Genomic DNA, 23,556 nt, shown 5'->3' with positions numbered 1-23,556 from the left:
CTCAAGATCGAACTGCTTAGCCGCAAAGCTGACCACCTCCAGGGCAAAAGTCTCCTCCCGCTGCGCCAGGCCTTTCTCCCAGCTCAATACTGCGAACTCTCGGCCGAACACATTCCGAAGATTGGCTCGGTAGGCCTCTTAGTCGGCCTTGAGTTTGGACCGAGCTTCCGCAGCATGGGAGGCTTCAGCCTTCGTGTGCGCTTCCAAGCGGGTGTGCCAGTCGGAGAGGCACTGGCGTTCGCTCTCCAGGGCAGCCCACTCCCGTCGAAAGGCCGCGTCGGCGGAGGAGGTTGCCTCCACTATCGACCGCTGGACCTGGACCAGCACCTGGGGAAGGGGAGTCGCTTCCTCCTCCGGGGGTTGGAGCTGGAGGAGCTACCTACCAAAGACCACCTCCGGCTCCTCCTCTGCTATAGGATCGGAGCTGGAGGTAGGGACTTCTGGCGCAGGCATCGGGACCTCGGTTGCCGTTGTGCTCGCCGCCGCAGCACTTGTCGCCGTCGCGCTCGCCGCCGCCGAATCCAGTGTCGACGCGATTGTCGACGTAGCTGGGGTCTCGAGGGCCACCGCGTCGGGTGCTGACGCACCCACTGCCACCGCGTCAGACGTGGCCGCATCCGGCACTAGTGCATCCGCCGCCGCCACATCGGGTGCGGCTGCGCCCGACACCGGCGCCTCCGCCGCTGCCGCCTCGGGTGCGGCTGCGCCCGACACCGGCGCCTCCGCCGCCGCCACCTCGGGTGTGGCTGCGCCCGACACTAGCGCCTTCGCCGCTGAGCTACCGCCACATCGGGTACGGCTGCGCCCGACACCGGCGCCTCAGCCGCCGCCGCGTCGGGTGCAGCAGCGCCTGACGTCGGCGCACCAGCCGCCGTCGTGTTGGGCACCACTGGGCTTGCGGAAGCCGCCGCACCTGCGCTCTCCGTACCTGTCGTCGCACCCACCGTCGTTGCCGAGGCCACTGACGCCTGGACCCCCGCTGGTGGACCAGCGGCGGTGAAAGAACTGCTTGGGCGTGGAGCCCTGGCAACAAAGAGAAGGAGCCTTCAGCACAAAGCGGAGCACCGAGAATAAGGGGTGTGGCCAGAATAACACTAACCCTGAGGCGATGGGTCTCCAGCGTCCGCGGCTTGATCCCCGGACGCACCAGGGATCCGGATCCCACGGTTCGGGTCGCCTCCGGTCTGGCGTGTGGCCAGCTCTCCATCGTCGAGAGTTGGCAGGGTGGCCAGCACCGCGGCCCTCAGGCGTGAGTCCTCGCAGAGGGGGACGACACCCTGGGGAAGGATCAGGTGCTCCGGGACGAAGGCATCCCCCGTCACCGCCCGCACCAGGACCTCCAAGGCTTCCTGGGTCAGGTCACTCCCCTCTCTGCGGTGGGTCCTGCTGCAGTCGTTGAGGCTGGTGAAGCTCCAAGCAGGGCGCGGCCGCTGCTTCAGGGGGGCGATCCGGCGCTTCAGGAAATCTCCGACCACGTGCAGCGAGGTGAGGCCGCTCTCCGCCAGCGACCTGATCTTGCCCAGCACGGAGTCGAACTCCGGCTGCAGGGACGGCTTGGCCCTCCAGGACGCTCGGTCGGTGGCAGGTCCCTCGGTCGGCAAGGCGAGGCGCTCGTTGGCCTCAGCGGTGGAGATCACCCAATCCTTGCGCCACTCCTCCCACTTCCCGCCAGTAAGGATGGGAATGTAAGGCATCGGTAGGTCGCTCCTTGTCTGGAAATAATACGCCCCCACCTCATCCTTTGCCCTCCCGGACTTCACCATTATGAAGAAGTAGCGGAAGAGGATGACGCAGGGCCGCACTCCCACGAACATCTCGCATAGATGGACGAAGATGGAAGTCAGGAGGAGGGAGTGGGGCGTAAGGTGCTGAAGTTGGAGGCCGAAGTCTTCCAGCAGCAACAGCAGGAACGAAGAGATCGGCAGCCCACGCCGGTGGAAATGTGAGAGGTAAATAGCACAAATTCCCCGGCGCGGAGGTTGCCGAGGGGAACCAAGCCTGCTCGGATTCCCCAGCGAGTCTCCTGTGGGCTCCACCCTAGCAAACGGCGCACCGTGCTCAGCTCCTCCTCGGTCTGGAATCAACGGGGGTGGCCGAGGGACGCCATCACACTGTGGAGGTGAGAAGCAATCTACACGGGGGAGCAGGGGGTGAGAAAGCTCGAAGGCAAAGGGGCGCAAAGGATGGGAGGAAGAAGGCGAATGCGGGAAAGTAACCGCGGTATGCGGTTCGCCCCATTATAAAGTCTGACTCAACCGGCGCGCCCCGGAACCGTCGCTGGAACTCAAGCGACGCCCGCACCTGGTGTTAACCGCCCAATCCATGTCAAGGAGGCCCAGGCCCACCTGTCAGGGAAGGCGGGTAACCACAAAGGTGGGAAAAGGCGGGATCTGAACCGTCGTCCGCGCGCGAAGCAAGGCGAAAGCCGGGCTGACGTGCGCGCATTAAGCGCTGGCGTGACCGGGCTCTTCGGGAACTGCGCTGGTGGTAAATATCCCGTTTACTCCAGCCGCAACAATGCCGAGCGTCGCACGCGTGACTAGGTGTACCACTGTGCGTGGGGACCACGAGTCAGTAAGTCGTTGCGATGTGATGAGGCAACAAAAAACCCGATGGACGGTCAAAGCCGGACAAGACTCCTGCAGTAAGAGGCTTCAAGTTATGCAAAGACAAATCGCAGTAGTGGCCCCACCTGCGGGTTCATCACCTCTCCCGAGCTGGGCCCGGGGGCCACTGTCGGTACCCTGTAGGAGGGATACCCACTCCTACTGCAGCAATAGGGGACCCACATGGTCATCCGCGACTAACGCCATAAGGGGCGGAGCAGCCGGGTCCCACGAGTCAGGCCCTTACCTCACCGGGCCTACGGCCCCGGACCCGCTCCCCGCCTGGGGACGGGTCCGGAGACGCCACGTGTCCCTGAGGAAGGGAAGCTCCGAGCTGACAGCCGAGGCCTCGGACCCCCCATAGGGGTCCGAGACCTCCCACGTCTGTCCGGACCTCCCACGCAGTAGAACCAACATACCACCCGGGGGGTCCGGAGCCGCCACGTGTCCCGCAGGCGCGGGTACAAGCTCGAGCGCGAGTCTTCCGCTGGAAGACTCGCCCACCCACCGCATTCAATGCGGGTGGTTCAGGCGTGCTCTGCCGCCGCGACACGCGCGGCAGCCTTTGTCAGGCCTCACTGTGGACCGCGTATTACCAAGATACACAGTGCAGCCGTCTGTGCCGCACCCGCGCAGAGCCCCTCTGCCGCATTAATTGGATAAGACGGCACGACACTTTTCCATCATGCCGGCTACGCCGCAAGCTACGCGGCCCGTTCAGCTACGTGGCAGGCGACGCCGCTAGCTACGCCTGGCGCCGCTCCGACAAGACAGCACCTGGACATGCAGAACGGGGGATCCATGGAGCAGGCAAGGAAACCCAGGAGTATGATCTCCTTCGCCTGCAACGCCATAATATATGAACAGTATGTTACTGTTACTACATCGGTTGGGCCCACCTGTCAGGGACCCAACGGCCATATATGCGCCTCCCTTGAGATATAAAAGGGTAGCGCTCGCTGTACACCACAGACACACGCTGGACTCAGCTCCGACTCTTCTGTCTTGAGCAATACAACACACAGTGGACGTAGGGTATTTCGCTCCGGCGGCCCGAACCACTCTAACCCGGATGTGTTCATCGTGTTCTTGAGCAAGGTCGAACTAGTCGCTAGCTAATCCCTGAGTACTCACCCTCTGGGCTGAGGCGGGTGCATTCCGCCACCCGGCTGTGGTTTGCCGTACCACGACAGGCGCTAGACTGAACCGCTTAAGAGGGTGCAGCCCACTTTGACCGGACAGCCCACGAAGCCATAAAATCCTCTCGCCCAATGCCCCAATGGCCTAATCTGAGTCTCACGCCTCTCGTTCTCGCATTTGGGGGGCGCCACCGCGCCATCATGAACCCCTGCTAGAGTTGAGAACGGGAGATATTGTCAGCACTGCATCCACAAACTAGAGGAAGCATCTACTACTATGGGCTGTCGCACCAGAAAGTCTAGTGTCCATTTTAGTGGCAGCGAATGAGTTCGCTACATGTGTCTGCGTGCCCGTATTGAACTCAGCTCATGTAAACACAAGAGAGTCGTTGGTTAAATACTGAGTGCGTGCGAGGAGAAAGGGTATCGAACAACTTGTATAAACTCTTACTCCTTTCTCAAATAACTTGTCATTCGGAAGCTAATTCCCTCTTCTTCTTTGTTCTTCCTATGTTCCTCAGATCTATTTTTTTTCATCACTATCTTCTTCTTCTTTTCCACTACATATCTTTGCTGTTAACCTATATACTCCAGAGTTCACCTAGAGGGACCTAGGACGGCCGCCCTGGCTCGCCCTAGTGGTGGCCCCGCCATTGCAAGTCGAGCAACCAAACACCAGATCAGTCTAGTCAGGATATACATGTGGTACCATCCAAACAAATCTATCTTGCATGAGCTCGACTAGGCTAGCGGGAGCCTGGTTATCAGAAAGAAAAATTGAATCTGTATTATTAAAAAATTCAAAATTAAATATATACCATCACGCCCAAAGCAGATGCGCCCGTGCAGAATGCGTGGCTTCGGGAGAGGAGGGCACGTACGGCGACCACAGTTGCGTGTGCCCGCGCCGCACGCTGCGCCCACCGTCCTTCTCGGAGCGCTGGCTGCCTCCTGGATCTCCGACGCACACACCTACCTACAGTAATCGAAGACCCACCCCGACGGAATCTCCGCCGTACGACGCCGCGACATGCGGCTGTCGCGCACGCGGGCCGGCCGGCTGGTTTTGGAAGTCGAAAGAAGCGAAGCGAACGGAGTGATGATGAACGGCCGCACGAAGCCACCACGAGCCGAGAATCAAAGGCGCAACCACGCCGCCTCCAGCTCCCTCCCGGAACGAATCACGAGCGGCAGAGCAAGAACCAACCCACAGGCCACAACCGCAACAAAAACCCCAGTGACACCGGCGCCGCCACGGGGAAAAGTAGAGCGAACAAAATTAAAAAAAAAAACACCACCACCGGCCTCGGCGCCTCGCCCCCACGACGATCACGTGATCACGTCCCAGATCTACCCACCCACCCACGAAGCCAGCCACCATCGCCATCCGTCGTCATCCATCAACGCAGCGCAGCGCAGCGGTCCTCCCCGGTCACTCCGCTCGTGCTCCCTCCGCCTGCTGCTCTCCCCCGCCTCCCGCACCGCGCGCGCCGCATCGTGTCCTCCGCCGGACCCGGAAGGGTCGGCGCCATTGGCGGCTCCGCTCCAACTACCCGCCCGGAAGCCCCCGCACCAGGTACGGCCGTCCCCTCCTCCTCCTCCCCCGCCGGCCTCCCCCCGCGCCTCTGCTCCGGCGCCGTACCCCCTCTATAATGCGCCTGGGTCTCCTCCACTCTCACTAAGCGCGCGCGCGGATGCTTGTGCGTAGGTAGACTCGCGGTTACCACGGCGCTCGCTGCCTCCGCGTGCCAAGCCCATTGCGCGCCGCGTTTGATCTGCCGCTCCCCCCTTGCCCTCTTCGCCCGCTCTCCGGTCCGCGGGAGGGTCGCGGGCGCCGGGTGCCACTGCTGCGCGGCTTGGTGTATCATATCAGTGTATGCTTAGATGGAGTCGAGGAGATGTTTCTTCTCCTCTCTCCGAGTGAGCGCATGCGCTGGATTTGCTTCCGCACAAATGGATCGGTAAGTGTGGGTTCCTGTTCCCGGGGCTCACGGAGCAGCACGTTTGGGCGGGGGCGACCCGGCGCGCTACAGGCTGCGAATCCAGCCATAAACGGAGCGCGAAAGTGACATTTCTACTGCCATTCTCGCTGAAACCCATGCGTCTACTGATTGTCTGTTCAACCCCTTCGGAAACTCTGCGATCTGCATGCTGTACTAGTACTAGCCAGTGCAGGCACGGAGTTGGCATGGTACCAGCGTATGGATGGATCCTGTTTTTTCGTCATATGCAGTGGTCTGGCAAGAATGTTTCGGGTGTTAAACATTAGAACCTGATAGTAGTACACGATTCGCTTTGTATTCTGTTTCCCAGCTTATTTCTGAATTCTGTTCAACACACACTGATCCTGAAAGCCGGCGCACTTGGTATGACCCCAGGCAGGAGCTGTGGGCAGAAATTGCTACCATGTGTGCTTGTTGCTTGAAGAAAGGGGAACTATAACTGCATTTAATACCCTGCGTGCGTGCAGCGCATGGAATTGGCATTGGTACTGTTTTCAGTTATGGGCTTATGGCCTTTGCTTCTTTCATTTATGTGCATCATATCACTATCTCCTGATCTTATGTTCCCGAATTTCTCTTGTTCAGGGCACACATTAGCACGTAAGTAAATATGCAAATCATTTGCTTCCTCTTATTAAGCTCAGTGATTGTATTTGGAGTTGGGTATCCTTTCACTAGGACAGCGTCTTTCCTTTTGAAGCCCTATTTGTTTCCTTGAATTTTAATATCTTTTTTAAAAGGAATATCTGATATCTTCCCAAGCTGCTAATCTTTCCAATTATGTTGCCTAATATTAAAGCAGTATGTTCTCTACTTCCTTAGCATATGGATACAAAAGCAATTTCTGACTTGTAAATTGTTTGCCACCCCTGGTGCAGATTATTTTTTAAGCAACTTATTTAGTCAATTTTAGGAAGCACTTCCCAGATGCTGCCATGAATGAGTGGGGTTAGATAACAGATCTTAGAGTTTTCGTAAAAAATGTGGGAGATTGTGATCTCTGTCCAAGTTCTCTAGCTATAGAGGATTGTCCCTTTTAACAAAGATGTCCTATTGTTAATTTGCATCACTGCACGCCTGCGCTCAAAGTAACTTTAATATATGTGCCTACTTTCCTACTTCTCTGGCAAATGCATGAAAGTACTTCTGGTAGAGTTTATGGAATAAAATTATTGAACCTACTGTTATTATTGTGTTGTTGAGACCTGATTATCATGTTATTTTGTGTCTTGTTCTGACTGGAACTAACTGGTTACCTAACGACTAACGTTCACTATGCATTTTATAGTAGGTGTAAACATGCTTCATCATTCAAACAGCCGGAACCAAAGGAACAGGGGATCAAGAATCAAAACACTACTCCAAGCTACCTTACTTGTAGGTGTTATTTTTTGGCTTCTGTATCAGGTGAAGCATTCCTATGATAAGAAAAATGAATACTTGGATGATGCTGAGGACCAGCCTGCCCATAATGATAGAAGCATGTTCCAGGGGAGGAAAGAAAAGGCAGGTAGTTACAGCAATAGCAATGTGGAAGTGGTTGGTAAACCAGAGGAAGGTGCTGTAGATCATCATTCGGATACTTTTGATCATAGTGAGAAGGGTGGAGAAACTGTTTTTGATAAAGACAGTACTGACTTGCATGAAGATGACAAGAGAAACACTGAGTTGTCAGAAGCTGAAAAAGGACAAATCAATAGTGCAGACGATAATACAGAAGCTCATAGTAATAACAGTGAAGATGAAACCACTGGTCATGTAGAAGAAAACAAGCATGATACTGAATCCAACTCTGACGCCGAAGGTAAAACTGAACTCCATTCAACTGGAGATGATATGTCCCAAAACAATAAAGCGCAAGAGGAAAGCAGTGGTGAGACAAGTGGCACATCTCATGATGAACTAGTGCAAGGTGATGAATCTACCAGTGCAAACGGCAATGGATCTGATGTGGAAGAGGGTGAGAAAAAGGAGGCAGTGGGTACTCAAAATGGCTCTGAATCCCTTCCTGATGATGCCAAGACTGAAACAAGTGATGACCACAATACTGGTAGTCTTCCTGATGAAACAGGGAATATACCATCGGTTCATACAGAGAAATCACAAAATGATGATAATGAAAACAAAGGTGATGCAGCTTCCACTACTTCTGGTTCTTCTGAGCATGGCACTGGTGAGGCTGTCCATATTGAGACTGGGTTAGAAGATGAAAGTGCAACGTCATCTGGGACTGGATCTGGTGATGATAAGGGCAATTCATCTGATAACGTCTCTGCAGAAGAAAACACCAGGACAGCACCTGATGATGATGAGAAGGGTGCAGAAACAGGTACAGCAAATGAGGTGTTGAATTCTTTGGACAACAGTGCTGTAACTGACCAGGCCACAAATACTGAAGCAGAGAACTCCCAAGGAGGTTCTTCTGTTGAAGGAATGAATGCTTCCTCAGAAGAGACGTCTAACAAAAGCGATGGAGCTACTGAAATGTCTAACAATGGTGGACAGTTCGATCCCAAGATTGAAACCAGAACATCTACCAACGACAAGCACAACGAATCTCAAGGTGGTGATGGTGGCGCCGGATCCAGTGACTCAAATGGCAGTGGCCCTGAACAAACCGGTAAAACTGAAAGCCAGTGAGAGTGCCATTCGGGCACGGAGTATACAGATTTGTTCCTGGAGAATGAAGAGGAGCTAGTGCACATAGAAAAACTGTTCAGATTGTGGCTTATCGTGATTTTAGTTGATACTGCAGAAGTACACTTGTGGCAATGGAGTGCAGATTGCGTGATTGTTTGTCCGCAACGCTGTTGCTTATTTCTTATCAGATTGTACTCAGGTGCGTCCTTTGGCTGCACGATTGTTGATCTCTATGTGGTACTCTGTTCATCGTTCGATATTATGACTATTATGACAAGTCTTATGAAATTGTGAATGTAACTGGGGGGTGAAACGTGGTTTAGTTACTGCTGGTAATGAGCTGGATTAAGATTGATTAAACCTGTATGCTAAATTATTATCGTGAGTGGATGACTACGTTATTATCGTGCGGGAATGGTGATCATCCATTCTATGCTTACCTGGTCGTGTGCACTACGCAGCGGCGCAGCAGGCAACGGCCTTACGCAGGCAGCCGCTCAGCCCGACGCGGCAACAGCAGGAGCAGCAGCGGCCACGCACGCACGCGGCAGCAGCGCGATGATGACCACGGAGGCGCTCGGCGCTCCCAGCACGGCGAAGCGACGGCGTCCAAGGCACGGAATCGGAACGCGGGCAGCCGGCACGGCAGCAGCCCTGCCAGGCGTGGCACAGCCGCGAGCAGGGAGGCCGAGGCCACGGCAGCCGCCGGCATCAGGGCGGCAGGCGGGCCCAGCATGAGCGTGGCAGGGTGACGCCAGGGGCAGGGCAGCAGCGTGGTGGCAGACGCGAGGTTGGCTCTCGGCAACCGATGGCCATGCGCGGTGACCGCGCGCACTGGCCAAAACCGGGACACGGAGAGCATGCATGAGTTTTAATGTGTGCCCAAAACACATATAGGCTCGGTTGAGACTAATCCAACGCCACCGTCCACAAGTTGGTACTAACATCTTCCCAGCTCAACAGAAGTCACGGCTACAGAGTGACAAGAGCGACAGAAACAAGGATGCCAACATGGCACTGTCAACACTGGACCAGAGCGTGCCCAGACCGAGGAAAAACACGTTTTAGCAGCTTTGCAGTATTCAAACAGTGACCAACACAGACACAAACAAGGCTAAAGCTATGTTTAGACTAAACCCTAGAGAAGAAACATCACACCTTATCTAGCATTTTTTTAACAGAAATCGATCGCCAAAATGGCAATGTCAAACAGTTCGTAGACTTGTCATTGCAAATGCTGAATTCAGATCATCTAATTCACTTTTTGAGCCTTTAAACACACTAGCAAGCAACACCTATCTTCACTAATCAAAGTTGCATTATGATCTACAAAGTTTGCACTTTAATTATTATACAAGACTTAACTACAAGTTATATATTAGTTTTTTTTTCTAAAAACAGATTTTCCACCAAATCAGTATAATACAAGTGAGTGGCGAGAAGAGTGGAGGCGGTATCAAGGCTTTTGTGGTCAGATATATTTGGGGAGATTGTTAGTGATCTGTTGGAGCATCTCTCCCAATAAATCTTTTTTTTGAATAAATTGCAGGAGCTCTGCTATGTCATTTAAGGTAGAAGAAGCATTTTAGAGCAGGGTTCACAATCCCAGACGGGAAGTCCGGTTTCCGGGAAAATTTCCCGTTCCCGGAACTGTCCGGGACGCATTTCCCGGTCCGGGTTTTTGGCTTCCCGGATTCCAAATTCAAAAATCTAAAAGTCAAATTTTTTGGTCAAAAACGAATCCCGGAATCACTGTAGCGGTAATGTGAACCCTGGTTTAGAGTCATTACAGGTGCGATATTACATAAATTAGATAAAACTCGTACTCAGAACTTAGGTACTTAGACATGTACTTAATCATCTAACATGAATGGTAACTCCGGCTTGCCACAGGCCATTCTTCGTTCGTTGATCTCCATCTTGATAGCATGTAAAACTTCTACTGGCGACCCAACTTTCTGCTCAAAGACGCGACGATTCCTCTCTTTCCATATGTTCCAGGTAGTGTATATCATGAACGCTGCTTTAACTTTCCTTGTTTTCTTCGGCAGGTGCACTAGTTCTTTTTCCCACCAATCCATGACTTGCATACCTTGAGTTGGTCTGTCAACCAGCGCCTGTGTCCACTGTTCCATTTTTTCCCATACTTGGCCAGCAAAGGGGCAGTGCAACAACAGATGAGAAGCCGTTTCCTGTTCTATGTTGCAAAGTGGGAAAATCGGGTTGCAGGGCCAATGTCTGGCCTGAAGTTGGTCGGCTGTTAAGATTTTGCTCTGCACCAACAGCCATGCAAAGAACCTGTGCTTGCCTTCAGCTTCCGCCTGCCAAATGAACTCGCCTCTGAAGGGGCTGTAGGATCCCAGAAACTGCGCTTCGTACGCTGATTTTGCCGTGTAGACGCCATCAGCCGTCCATTTCCAGGCAATGCTGTCAGGTGTGTTTGAGAGCTGCAATCCCTGCACCGAGTCCCATAAAAGAACAAAATCTGCCATTTCCTCCACTGATTGCATCCTCCACAGTCCCCGGGTCCAATTATGTTGAACCAGTTCTTCTTTGACAATCTTGTTCTTCCTCCAAGCAAGTCGAAAGAGGTAAGGGAGAAGGTCCATTGGGGCGTGGCCATTTAACCAAGAACATTGCCAGAAGCTTGCCGTTGTCCCATCCCCCAGCGTCACTGTTGTGCTTACCCTGAACAACTGCCTATCCACAGCATTGACCGGTGGTTCAGTCCCTACCCAAGGTCGATCAGGTGAAGTCCACTGAAACCACAGCCACCTGAGTCTTAGTGCTCGGCTGAATAAGTCCAAATCCAGTATGCCCAAGCCTCCAAAGCTCTTTGGTCTCATGGCTTTACTCCATTTTACCAGGCAATGTCCACCATTGGCTACTGGCATTCCTTTCCATAAGAAATTCCTTCGCAATTTGTCAATTTTCTTGATTGCCCATTTTTGCAGCTTGAAAACTGTCAAGTAGTAAGTTGGAACGGATGATAGCACTGAATTTACTAATTTCAATCGGCTGGCTTTATTTAGTAGTCGTCCTTTCCAAGCTGTCAGTTTTTCTCCAACTTTATCGATCAAAGGTTGCACATCCACTCTTTTAAGCTGCCTGACATGTAGTGGTAGACCAAGATATGTGCAAGGGAATTTCCTGACTGGACATCTAAAAGCTTCCATTATGTGTTCCAAATCAAGTCCATCGCAGCAAACGGGGTAAACTGCACTTTTAGCTGTATTGGTTATCAATCCTGATGCAGTACCAAAAGCCCTCAAGATATTGTCAACTATCTGCACCTCTTCCCTGATTGGATTAACAAAGATAGCTGCGTCATCGGCATACATGCTTACTCTCAACTTTGCATTTCTGTTAGCAATTGGTGACAGCAGTCCTTGTTGTGTTGCCGTGTTGAGCATTAGTTGTAGTGGTTCCATGGCTAAGATGAACAGCATGGGGGATAAAGGATCCCCTTGCCGCAGTCCTGTCCTATGCTTGAACCATTTCCCTCTTTGTCCATTCAGTAGCACTGAAGAAGTTGCCGTTGCAAGCAGTGTTGTTACCCACGCTCTCCATTTTGGACCAAATCCCATCCGTTGCATTACTTCTTGGAGATAATCCCATCTGACGGTATCAAATGCTTTGGCAATATCCAACTTGAGGAATAAGGAAGGCCTCTTTGCTCTGTGTAGTTCTCGAACCAGATTTTGTGTATAAAGGAAATTGTCTTGTATACTTCGCTTCTTGATGAAAGCACTCTGCGCTCTTGAAACCAATTTATCTAGATCGGCTGAGAGTCTGGTTGACAACAGTTCGGAGATCAACTTTGAAACACTGTGTGCCAGGCTAATCGGCCTAAAATCTCCCACTTGGCTATCATCTTCTTTCTTTGGCAATAGTACAATGTGGACATTGTTGAGGAGGTTGAAATGCTGGTCATGTCTGTTAAAGAAGTAGTTAACTGCCGCCAAAATGTCTTCTTTGATGATCCCCCAGCTGGCCTTATAGAAGGCACCAATGAATCCATCCGGTCCCGGAGCCTTGTCTGATGCAGTATCTTGAATGATTGCCTTTAGTTCTTGGTCTGTGAAATCATCTTCAAGATGGTGCAGATTCTGTGGTAATAAGTTGATGGCATCCCAATCGACCGTGGGTTCCCTATTCTGGCACTCCCCTATTCTGCAATTGAAGTGCTGAAAAACAGCATATGCCTTTTATTGATGTGTGTGTTTGATCCCATCTTCAGTTACTAAGTGCCTGATGAAGTTCTTCCTCCGTCGACCATTCGCATACAGAAAAAATAACTTGCTGCTGGACTCATTTGCCCTGATGTGTGTAAGCCTAGATTTTTGTTGTGCACGTAGTTTTTCCACTGCAGGTAAACCCAAAAAGCGGACTTTTAAATCCCTCTTAAACCTGATCTCATCATCAGTAAGTTATCGATGCTCTTGCACAACATCCAGAATTCCAATCAGCTAGCCAGCCGCACACAGCAGCAACCTGTTGTTTCCTATCAATCCCCTTGCCCACTGCCTCAATGCCTTTGCTGTTCGAGTTAGTTTAATATGCAAACGAAGGAAAGGATTGAAAACTTGCAGTGGCTCATGCCAGGCCTGTTGCACAGTCTCCTGAAATCCTGGCAGCTTCGGCCAAAAGTGCTCAAAACGGAATCCCTTGTATGTGCTCCTTGTAGATGAACCAACCAGCAGTAATGGGCTGTGGTCCGACACCCGAGAGGAAAAGCAGTTAGCAGAGAGTCAGGCAGCAAAAGATCCCATTCAGCTGTACAGAAAACCCGATCAATTTTGGTTTGGGTAGTATCATTGGACCAAGTGAACCTTCTTCCCCGCAGGCTCAGTTCTTTCAATTCAAGGTAGTTGATTGTGCTCCTGAATTCCCCCATAAGCCGACGATTGAGGTTTGTATTGCTCTTGTCTGAAGCTTGCAGTATGAGATTGAAGTCCCCCAGCAGCAGCCATTTGTCTCCCACCATTGCCTTGGTGTCTCTCAATTCTTACAAAAATTCTATCTTTTCTCTGTCACCTTGTGGTCCATATACCACGGTAAACCACCAATCTGAATTACATTGCTTGGACTCCACCTTGACCGTGACAGTGTGTGCTCTGAAAGCTGACTGGGTGATGTTGTAGTAGTCCTCGTCAACTGCCACAAGTGCTCGACCCCGGGTACCTTGAGCTGGTAAATATGCAAAATGTTTGCTGAATTTGACCCCCAAGGTTTCAGTGACAGTTCCAGCTGTAAGCACCTCCATCTTTGTCTCTTGCAGAGCTGCAATAGTGCACCTGTTCTCACTAACCAAATCTTTGACAACCTTCCTTCGGGCCTTATTATTCAAGCCCCGAACATTCCAATTCAACACCACACATTTCTGTTCACTCATGATGAGAACAAGAAAACTCAATTCGGCGGTAGGAGCAGAGATCCCAGTTACAATACCTAAGAAACACAGACCCAACACAGCAGGCACTCACAAAACACCTAGATGCAAGTGAGCATCGAAACCCAGAGAAACACTTGGAAAAAGGAAAAAAGAAACGCCCACACGCTACAAAGCTGAGAAGGTCAGCCATGAACCCACACCCGCACATCCACACACACACACGCACACACACCCCACGAGGGAGTGCCCCGCCTAAGCTTCAGCATCAATAGTGATGGCGGCGAACTTGTCCGCCCCATCCCCTTCCGGCAAGCCAAACAAGTCTCTATAGTTGGAGACTGTATCCTTCACAATTGGCGCCACAAACTTGGTTGCGAGGGTCGTCTGTGCCACATGAGCTGGCCCAGCAGCGTCATCAGCAGCGCCACACTTCTTCAATAGTAGGGGAGCCTGCTGCTCCATGGTTAATCCTGATCTCGGTTTACTTGCAAGTCTAGTACTTTTCCTCTTGGTCTGACTGCCAATCTCGACCATGGAATCACCTGCCTTCTTCACTGGCGTGACTAGGAGAGCTGTGGGGATCGCCTTCGTGTAGAGGAGCTTTGACGCCGCGTCCTGAGGGGCCAGTTCCCCCTGTGTAGCAGGGCGCGCGAACTCAGCATTTGAACTTTCAGTGGTCCCAGCCGGCCCAGTGACATTTATCCCAGACGGCCCAACAAACTTCTCATTGACAACGAGTTCTTTTATTTTTATATTTTTGAAAATCATTTTTTACAGAAATATATTTTTAGTTTCATAATTTACAGTTTTATACCTATACCGCCTGGCTGCGGGGCGGCAAGGGGCCTGCTGCCCCTCTATCGGGCAGTAGGGACCTATGTGTAAATAAAATTTAGCTTTTCTTACATGAAGACCCCCGACGGAAGGCGGCCGCCTGGCAGCCGGGCGGTAGGCAGGCCGGCCGCCCGGTGGCGGGGCGGCAGGCAGGCCCGCCCTGCTGCTACATGTGCGCGGATCGGCAGATAGTACACTGCTCCATCTGCTTGTATTCAATGCGTGTGCCGTGTCGCTATGTCGCGATCCCGCCAGGGAGTGCACATGATTTTTCATGATAGTTTCATCCACGTGAAAAAAGCAGGCCTAAACGAGACATAGAGGGCCGCTAAAAAGGATCAGCAGCAGTTATGATGTGGCTACATCACGAATAGTTCCAAAATGTTATAAAACTGGAAGCAATTTAGCACGCGAAAAGTGTTTGTTATATATATTAAAAAAAATTGTAGTACACCAAGAAGGTGTGCTTAGCTTACCCTCTCTTTGCCGCGTGACAGTGCGATGCGTACGGTGGCCGCGTCGATCGACGGGGATCCGCGGGGAGGGACCCTGGGCGGCTGATCGCCCTGATCGGATCTGGGACGTGCCTTGCACACCGCCACACCGACACCGTTTCACAAGAGACGACACAGGACGGCCGGGCCCCCCGCGCTGGACCAGTGATTCCTTGTACGACGGATCGCGACACGGCACGCGCATTGAATGCAAGTAGATGGAGCAGAGCGCAGCAGCAGCCTTCCGCCCCGCCACCGGACGGCCGGTGCCCGCCGCCCGGCAGCCAGGCGGCCGCCTCCCGTCAGGGGTCTTCATGTAAGAAAAACTAAATTTTATTTACATATAGGTCTCTACCGCCTGGCAGAGAGCGGCAGGGGGCCTGCCGCCCCACAGCCGGGCGGTAGGGGTATAAAATTGTAAATTATGAAACTAAAAATATATTTATGTAAAAAACAATTTTCAAAAATAAAAAAAAACGCCATTGACAACTATCCCAGCCGGCCCATCAATCTTCTGATTCAGAGTGAGGCTAATGCCTCTCTGTTCAAACGATGCAACAGAGTGATCAGTTCCCACAGACACCTCGGGGCAGGCATCAGCTGCGCACAGAAGACCATTGACTTCTTCTAGCATCGGGTCTCCTTCCAGAAAGATGTCCGTCGCCCCAAGCCCCCAACCCCATCTGCAAGCGCTCCCAGGTCCGGCTCAGTATCCTGTCCCGCGTGCTCTACCACCTGCACCGTGTTCTGTAAGACCAGTGTGCTTCCAGCAGCTACCCAATTGCTCTGGCTATTGGCCTCATCTGCCATCGGGTCCCAGGTCTCCGCATCCGTGCCCAAACTTTCACGAGAACGGCAAAGAAGAGCTGCATCCTCGTATGCGACACTGCCCCTTTCCATCCCCAGGACACTGGACTATTGACGCTTGTCTGACATTGAACCCAGGTCGCAAGCAGGTCCGGTAAGATTACCACCTTCTTCTCCCCCTCCCCTCCGGCAAGGTCCTCGTCCCCCTTTCCGGCGATCTGTGCTGAACGGCCACGGAAGTGACCCCCGGTGCCATGGCCCCTGAACACACCACCATGATTGCTGTGACCTCCAGCATGGCTGCTCCCCCCAGCGCCAGCAAAAGCAGTATGAGGTGGAGGAGGAAACTGCATCCTACCTCCCCCAGCTCCCCTGTCCGGTGATCTGTCTCGGCGGCTGGCCCCCAGCCTCTCATACACCGACACACGCGGCGGCGACCTCCCTCTGTCAGGAACCCCTAGCTGCCATATGAAAGTATGCTTGACCGGCCATTCCTCAACCAAGGAGTCCCCAGGAATTCCACTGGCTCCGCTGTTGTAACTCTGCCAGGAAGGGCTGTTCGGTGGTGTTGTGAAGTCAAGCACCTGATCTACATGTAGTATCACTTCGTAGTCCAGCAAAGTGGCCGCCCCTGGACGCACCTCAGGAACCTCCATGTTGCCAAGCCTCGTGAAGAACTCATTGTGTTGATCCTCCGTGAACTCCACCGGTTCTTCAAGCCTGAGAGTTCCTTCAATCGCTACACTTGCAGGATCGTTCGTAGTGATCCAAACACAGACACATGTTCTCTCCTCCTCTTTCAACTTCTCCGTGTCAATCCTATCTATCACCGTTTTGGCCGAGAACAGCTTGCTAACAGTCTCAAGATTAGTAGCGTGGGCCGGAATGCCCTCAATGCAAACACGTACCCGGTAAGGCAGATTGCTCGTCGCCTCCGCCCCGAACTGCCGCGTCCACGGCATGACGTGCAGACGAGTGCCTCCAGCAGTCAACTGGCGGCGCCCCAGTGCAGTGTCGCGCATGGCCGGCTGCGCGAAGCGCAGGAGGAAGGTGGCGGCCTTCAGCATGGTGACCTCCACCGCATAGCCCGGGATGTTGAGCTGCCGGAACACATCCCGGCGGACTTGCTCACAGGACATGCGCCGCGTAGCATCCAGCTGCACGCCGATGAGCGAATGCAGCTGAATATCGCGCTCCGCCTCCCCAATGACCACTGTGCGCGCAGCACAGACAGTCACCCGCGATGGGCGTAACCCCGGCTCCCCCGAGGTGAAGTCCATCTTCCTTCTCACCTCCCCTCCTTCCTCGCTTCTTGCCTCCTCCCTTCCACCCACGGACGCAGAAGAAGCCTTGAACTCCCGCACGCTCGCCGCAGATGAGTTCTTGCAGTAGCGTGCTTTGTGGCCCGACTTGTAGCACAAAACACAGCGTGGTGGGCCTCGGCAGTGAGCAATGCGGTGGTCGCGGGCAAACCAGTTGAAGCACCGGTTTTCAGCTCGCACCCTTAGAAGCTGGGTAAGGCTGCCCGAGGTAGGAACCCGGGTGCCCAGACGGTCATGAATGCTCACCTTCCCGCTAATGCGGTCATGAATGCTCTTGCGTGAGGGCCGCAGGCGATCCCATACCGGAGCCTGACCTCGACGCACCTTTGTCCTCTCCGTACTCCAACCTCCTCTAGCTTCCTCAGCAGCATTGAATCGCGGCCGAAAGGTCCTGGCCCTACAACAGCATCCTTGTAGGAGACCCGATGTGTTGTTGGCTTGACCACGACAGAACGGAGCTGCCGTCCATCCTTCTGCACTTCATCAGGACGCCTTGAAAGCTCACCAGGAACGCCGCCGGAAGTAACTGGCCTCGTCCCCCCACTCGAGCTAGGCGCTTCAGGGGTGGGGCAGTAAGAGCACGTTTAATAGTTGCGACAAGCACTTTCTCTCTCATTGGAGTCTAACTCATACAATAACTTATCTCTTCACCTGTTTCAATACATATTATTTTATTATGTTGGACCCATTTGTCATTCACCATTTCCCTACTGTCTTCCTTTCTCTCTCATTCGGCTGGTCCAGCAAATAAATTTGAAGTTCTTGGAAACTGTGTTCAGCTAGTCGCCAAGTTCAGCGCCAAGCTGAGAATTCTCTCTCATCCAGCTCGGAGATAAGGCTGACGTGTTGGACTATTCGACCCTTATTGTACCTGCTCTAATGCAGGTCTAGCGCCTCCCCTCCGGCAGAGATAGGAGATGCAGGTTTGGTAGTGGTTGAATGATGTGGTGGTGGTGAGGAGTTGGCCGTCAGCGGATTGCCGGATGGCCAGGAAGGTGGTGGAGGTTGTGGCGGTGAGGTTGGCTCAGGAGAGTCCAGCATGTTGGCTGACTTGGTGATGCCGTGAGTCGCCGTCTCCAACCCCCCGGAACCCCCATACACATCGCGCCGCGGGCCCGTCGCCGTCACGTGTTGATGCGGCGGTGAACGGGAGGTGGCGTGGGTGCGCGGCCGCGTCCGCGCGTTGGGCGTTGGGGTTGGGGGAGGCCCCTGGGTGCGCGGTCGCCGCCGCCTGCGCCACGGCCCCACGGTGACCCCCGCGACCGATCGATTCGTCCCCCCCCCCACCACCCGCCGGAGCAAAGCATCCATCACCGGCCGTGGATGGAATTGGGATAGTGTTTGGAATTTGGATGGATCCTCCCAATAAATCTAAAAACCAGTATTAGTGGGCACCAATACCATCCTATTGGGGATGAGTTATTGGTAAGCTGTTGAAGATGCTCTAAAGCATCTCCAAGAATTCTTTAAATTTTCTTCCCTAAACTTGTTGTTTGCCAAATCTCTAAATAAGTATGAGGAGGTAAAAAAATGTTCATCTCCAATAATTTCCTATTTTTATTCTATTTTTCATGAGCCCATATTAATTTCCACTCAGTGTTACATTCACAGGTCATAATATAATGCAAACCAAACGTATGGGTTCTAGTTCTAGTTTTCTGTTCTCTCGGGATAAAGATCATGGTTGACATACTCTAGATACAATATGTAGTGGATTCACCATGGTTGATCGAATTTGTGTGGTTGAGATACTCTAGATACCGTGCTTGATTCCCAGACTGCATGGCGGCAAAGCAGGGCAGAGCAGGCTGGCCGAACAGCTTGATTCACATGGCGCGGCAGATGTGCATGGCGGCAGGAGCAGGGCAGAGCAGGCCGGCCAGGCGCAGGCCACGGCGGGCGACGCGACTGCGGCACAGGGAGCCAACAGCGACACGGGACGCGGCGGCATGCAAAAAACAATCAAAGGCCAGATCAAAACCAAACTCCAAAAAAAAACATCAAATATTTCGACACATGCATGAAGTACTAAATAAAATCTATTTAGAAAACTTTTTGCATGGATGTGCTGTAAATCACGAGACGAATATAATGAGGCTAATTAATCTATGATTTGCAACAGTGATGCAACAGTGATACTACAGTAGCCATCCGCTAATTATGAATTAATCATAAATTAATTAGCATTATTAGATTCGTCTCGCGATTTACAACCCATCTGTGCAAAAAGTTTTATAAATAGACTTCATTTAGTACTTCAAATTAGCAAGATTCCATTACAAATTTTTTTTGCGTTTCATCTAAACAAGCCCAAAGAAGGATGGGATGATGTACGGCGGCGGCCTGTTTCATCGAGGACGATGGTGCCGAAGGTCAACGCGCGGCAGAAAAGACGGCGGCGCCGAAGAAAAATCGCGCGCGGGGAACCGATCGGGAGCCACAGAGCTGTGCGCATTTTTACGCACAAAGGTAGACAATATGCCAATTATTAGGGGATAGGGAAGTAGGATAGGGTACTATTGGAAATGATTTTTTTCTTTTTTTTTTCAAAAAAAACTAAGATGGGAAAGAGGAATAGGAAACTTTTGGAGATGCTCTAAGAGCATCTCCAAATCTCCAAGAGACTCTTTATATTTTCTCTAATTTATAGGAATAGAGATTTTGATGAAAAATTAGCCTCTAACAGGCTCTTCAAATGAATATTCAAAGATAGATATCTTCTGTTCCGAATTTCATGTTAGCTAAAGATGGAGAGTAAGGATGGCTCTCTAAACTACAAATAAGATATAGAAGAGCTGTTGGAAAATACAAAGATAAAAAACGATTTTCACTCAAATGACTCTCTAAGGCTCTGTTCGCTGTACTGGTGCTGGAGGCTGCTGTTGGAGTGGCGTGAGAGGAAAACATTGTTGGCTGGCTGGTGGCTGCTGCTGGAGTGGTGTGAGAGGAAAATACTACTGGCTGGCTGCAGGCTGCTGGAGCAGAACAGGGAGATGCTCTAAGATAGATAGATATACAAAAATTATCATCAGTAACTTAGAAAGCACATCTTTTTCTTTATAATGGAAATCACCATAACACAGTTCTAAGAGCAACTCCAACAACTTCGTTAAAATTAGTAGCCAAATTCCATTGTTTAGCCATTTTATAAAATAGAAAACTCCTAAAGAAAGAAGAGGTCCACAGCGGCCTTGCTATTTTACAAAGTCAGATAACGAGTGCCTACGCCACTAAAAATCAAGGGATAGCCAGCTTCCTAATTTACAAAGTCAGATAGAACACATCTGTTGAAGCCTACTTTTTGCTACACTAATTCTAAAATACTGGAACACAACTTCTAAGAGCACATTTCTAAATTGATAGAATGATATTTAGTGTATATCAGATATGATACTAAGGTCGTTTCAAAAAAGATACGATACTAAGACTAGACATTTCTCCATATGTCTATAAGATGCATCTACTGATCTACACTCCATATATAGTATATTTTTCGTATCGATAAAGACAATATGCCAAAAATAGAAACAAAACCATGGTTTATACAGAGGCAACAAATAAGGCGAAATAGAAATATTGATTCCTAATCCCTTGAAGCAAACATGCTACTACCATTGACAATGAGACAGTTGAGTGAAATGCACAGTGTTAGACCTCATGGTAATTCTAGTCCGGCAGGTTATTTATGGCCTGTTTGGATGGACTAGGAGTCTAGGACTAACATGGAGTAATGGACTAACAACTAGTGCATGACTGGTGGACTAACATTTAAGTCTGCATGTTAGGATCTTAGGGTGTGTTTACGAAATTTTTTGAAATTTGGTACCGTAACACTTTTGTTGTTATTTAGCAATTAATATCAAATTATGTACTAATTAGGTTTAAAAGATTCGTCTCGTCATTTACAGTTGAACTATGTAATTAGTCATTTTTTTCAATTACATTTAATGTTTCATGTATGTGTCTGAATATTCGATGTGACTGCGGAAAAAGCCTTAGAGACACAATTGGTCATCTTGTTGTTAGTCCTATGGATCAAACAGGACCTTACTCATATGCTAAAATTTGCACGCAGGCACTAATTTTACTCGCAACACAATTCAGTAGCTCAAAGCTTTTAAAGTTTAATATGAGGTTTATATTTAAAAAATCTTACTACTAAAAGAAAGAAAGGCAAGAACAGCAAATGGGGTATGCCAGGAGCAGCACAGATGGAAAACATACAGATTGGAATTGTGTGCTAAACACAACGAGTACAAATAGGGAAAAGGCCTAATGAAAAATCAAAGCAGACTAGTAGAGAAGTTCACACTGGGAGTTGCTTATCTAAATCTCTGTGCAGCATCAATTGATTACCAGAGTACTTTATTCTGCCTGCCGATCATATATATGTTCGTGACTCGAGTGAAGACGGGAAAAGCACCAAAAACTTGACACAATGGTTGCAGGTTACTCATCGTACTGTTGCTGCTTATTGGATACTTCGCACCCTACCCAGACTTTGCACAGCTAAGAAATACAAAATTAAAATTGTGTGCTTACACCGCGAGGCAGACATATCAGCTTACTGAAATCTCTATGCAGCATGACTTGATTACCAGAGATGGTCACAAATTATTACAAATAAAAGACACAAGGTTAAAAAGAGACGACATAACCAAAATAAAGTGTGTGTTCATGACTCATGTGAAAAGAGAAATAAATACCAGACTCAAGGTATAGTTTCAGGTTATTACTAATCTGCATCGCTCTTTTTACTAGACGGTTCAGAATCATCAGGAGTGACTCCATCCAGCTGAGATGAAACAGCTTGCCAGGACAGACTAATACCGTTGTTCCTCAATGGGACTCAGAATTATCATCACGAAGCGTCACCACAGTTGACAAGCCATCGAACAATGGTTTTTCATCCATACCACCAGCATTACCTTGCATCAAGAAGAAGTCATGGCGGACAAGGCTCTCTTTCAACCTATGCTTGGTAAGCCTCAGATAACCACTCCATTCATACCGTGCCAACAAACTGCCATTGGCACCAGAAATGTGATGCAGATATCGCCCGAGCATGCCTGATTCCCCTCTGTTAGAAAGGACGAGCACATCTCCTTCTGGGCCCAGTACCGGCAGCAGAGAGAAAACCGGCACGTCCAATTTGATCCGGCTGTTCAACGACCAGGACCAGCTCTGGTGATCCTTTAGCACCCAAAGATCAGTCGATTTGCCGCGGCAGTGGTACAATCCAAGAGCGCCATTGTTCATCTCAAACAGCTGAAGAGAGGGGCCATCGCCGGGCGACAGCAAATGCTGGAAGGACTCGGACATGGTGTCGAACACCAGCATGTTGTTTTCCTTCCCCTCGCCGTTGCCGCCGGACAGCATCAACGGAGGCCAGTAGATCCTGCCGTCTGCCAGGACGGGCGGGTGAACGAACCGCATCGTCGACACCGCCACCGCCAGATCCCCGGACGCCCACGGCCCGGGAGGCTCTCCAACACACCTGAGCTCGCCGGACCCGACGATGTGCACGTGGTACACCGCGTGGCCGTCCTCGCCTCTCTCGAAGCAGCACAGCACTCGGTGCGACCCGGATGGGCGGTGAGGGTAAAGCGCCGCGATGTAGTCGGCGCCGTGGAGCAGCTTGAGGGGCGCGCGCTGGCGGGTCGCCGGGTTGCAGATCTCGAGGCCGCCGTAGGCATGGAGGATGATGAGGCCGTCGCAGGAAGCGAGCACGTGGAGGTCGTCCTCGGAGGCAGCGATCCGCCCGACGGGATGCCGCTCGCCGGTGCGGTGGTCCAGGGCGTCGATCCTTTTCTCATGCCTGTCCCTGCCCAAGGTGGTGAGGAGCGGGAGCGATGGCTGGCGACGGTGGTGGGCGAGGAGGAATTTGGCATCGGAGGTGAGTCGGCGGCGCCAGGAGCGGCAGACGGCGCGGCACCGGAGGAGGGGCTTCACCGGCAGACGCGTGAGGATCTCCGAGATAACGAGATCCTCGGGGAGCAGGGCGCCGCCGCCGCCGCCGCCGGCCGCTTCTGCCATGGTAGTAGTAGTCGCGATTGGATCTGGGAATAGGGATATTGGGGAAAGGTAAAAAATTATAGATTTTCTCAACTAGAATATTCCAAACTTTACATTTATACCCACTAAAAAGCTAAATTAAGTTAGGTAGTAGTAGGGAACGGGAGGATTCGGCCCATGACGGATTGGAGAAAAGCGGCATGTATCAATTTAATGAATATTAGCTTCGTCCAGGAACGAATGCAAATCTCGTCTTTCATAAAGTTAAATAATTTTAATTTTAATTAAAATTATGTAAAAC

General features: G+C 51.2%; 2 protein-coding genes across 3 annotated transcripts; one reads left to right on the top strand and one right to left on the bottom strand.

The window, feature by feature from the left end:
• Window positions 1-5,106: 5,106 nt before the first annotated feature.
• LOC120670276 (cell wall protein IFF6-like) lies at window positions 5,107-8,748 on the top strand. 2 transcript variants are annotated; one of them, XM_039950363.1, is made up of 2 exons: window positions 5,107-5,321; window positions 7,040-8,748. In XM_039950363.1, the coding sequence occupies exon 2, from the start codon at window positions 7,048-7,050 to the stop codon at window positions 8,386-8,388; it is 1,341 nt and encodes a 446-aa protein (XP_039806297.1). In that variant the 5' UTR covers window positions 5,107-5,321; window positions 7,040-7,047; the 3' UTR covers window positions 8,389-8,748. The 2 variants fall into 2 exon arrangements, with proteins under 2 accessions (XP_039806297.1, XP_039806296.1); XM_039950362.1 differs by having other exon boundaries at window positions 5,109-5,321; window positions 7,037-8,748.
• Window positions 8,749-21,452: 12,704 nt separating this feature from the next.
• LOC120670613 (putative F-box protein At3g21120) lies at window positions 21,453-23,323 on the bottom strand. Its single transcript, XM_039950759.1, has one exon. The coding sequence runs from the start codon at window positions 23,274-23,276 to the stop codon at window positions 22,080-22,082; it is 1,197 nt and encodes a 398-aa protein (XP_039806693.1). The 5' UTR covers window positions 23,277-23,323; the 3' UTR covers window positions 21,453-22,079.
• Between the last annotated feature and the right edge of the window lie 233 nt (window positions 23,324-23,556).

Source organism: Panicum virgatum, chromosome 4N (assembly GCF_016808335.1).
Source record: "Panicum virgatum strain AP13 chromosome 4N, P.virgatum_v5, whole genome shotgun sequence".
Classification (NCBI taxonomy): Eukaryota; Viridiplantae; Streptophyta; class Magnoliopsida; order Poales; family Poaceae; genus Panicum; species Panicum virgatum.
Note: the sequence above shows the minus strand (reverse complement) of the source record. Positions and strands in the feature narration are given on the sequence as shown.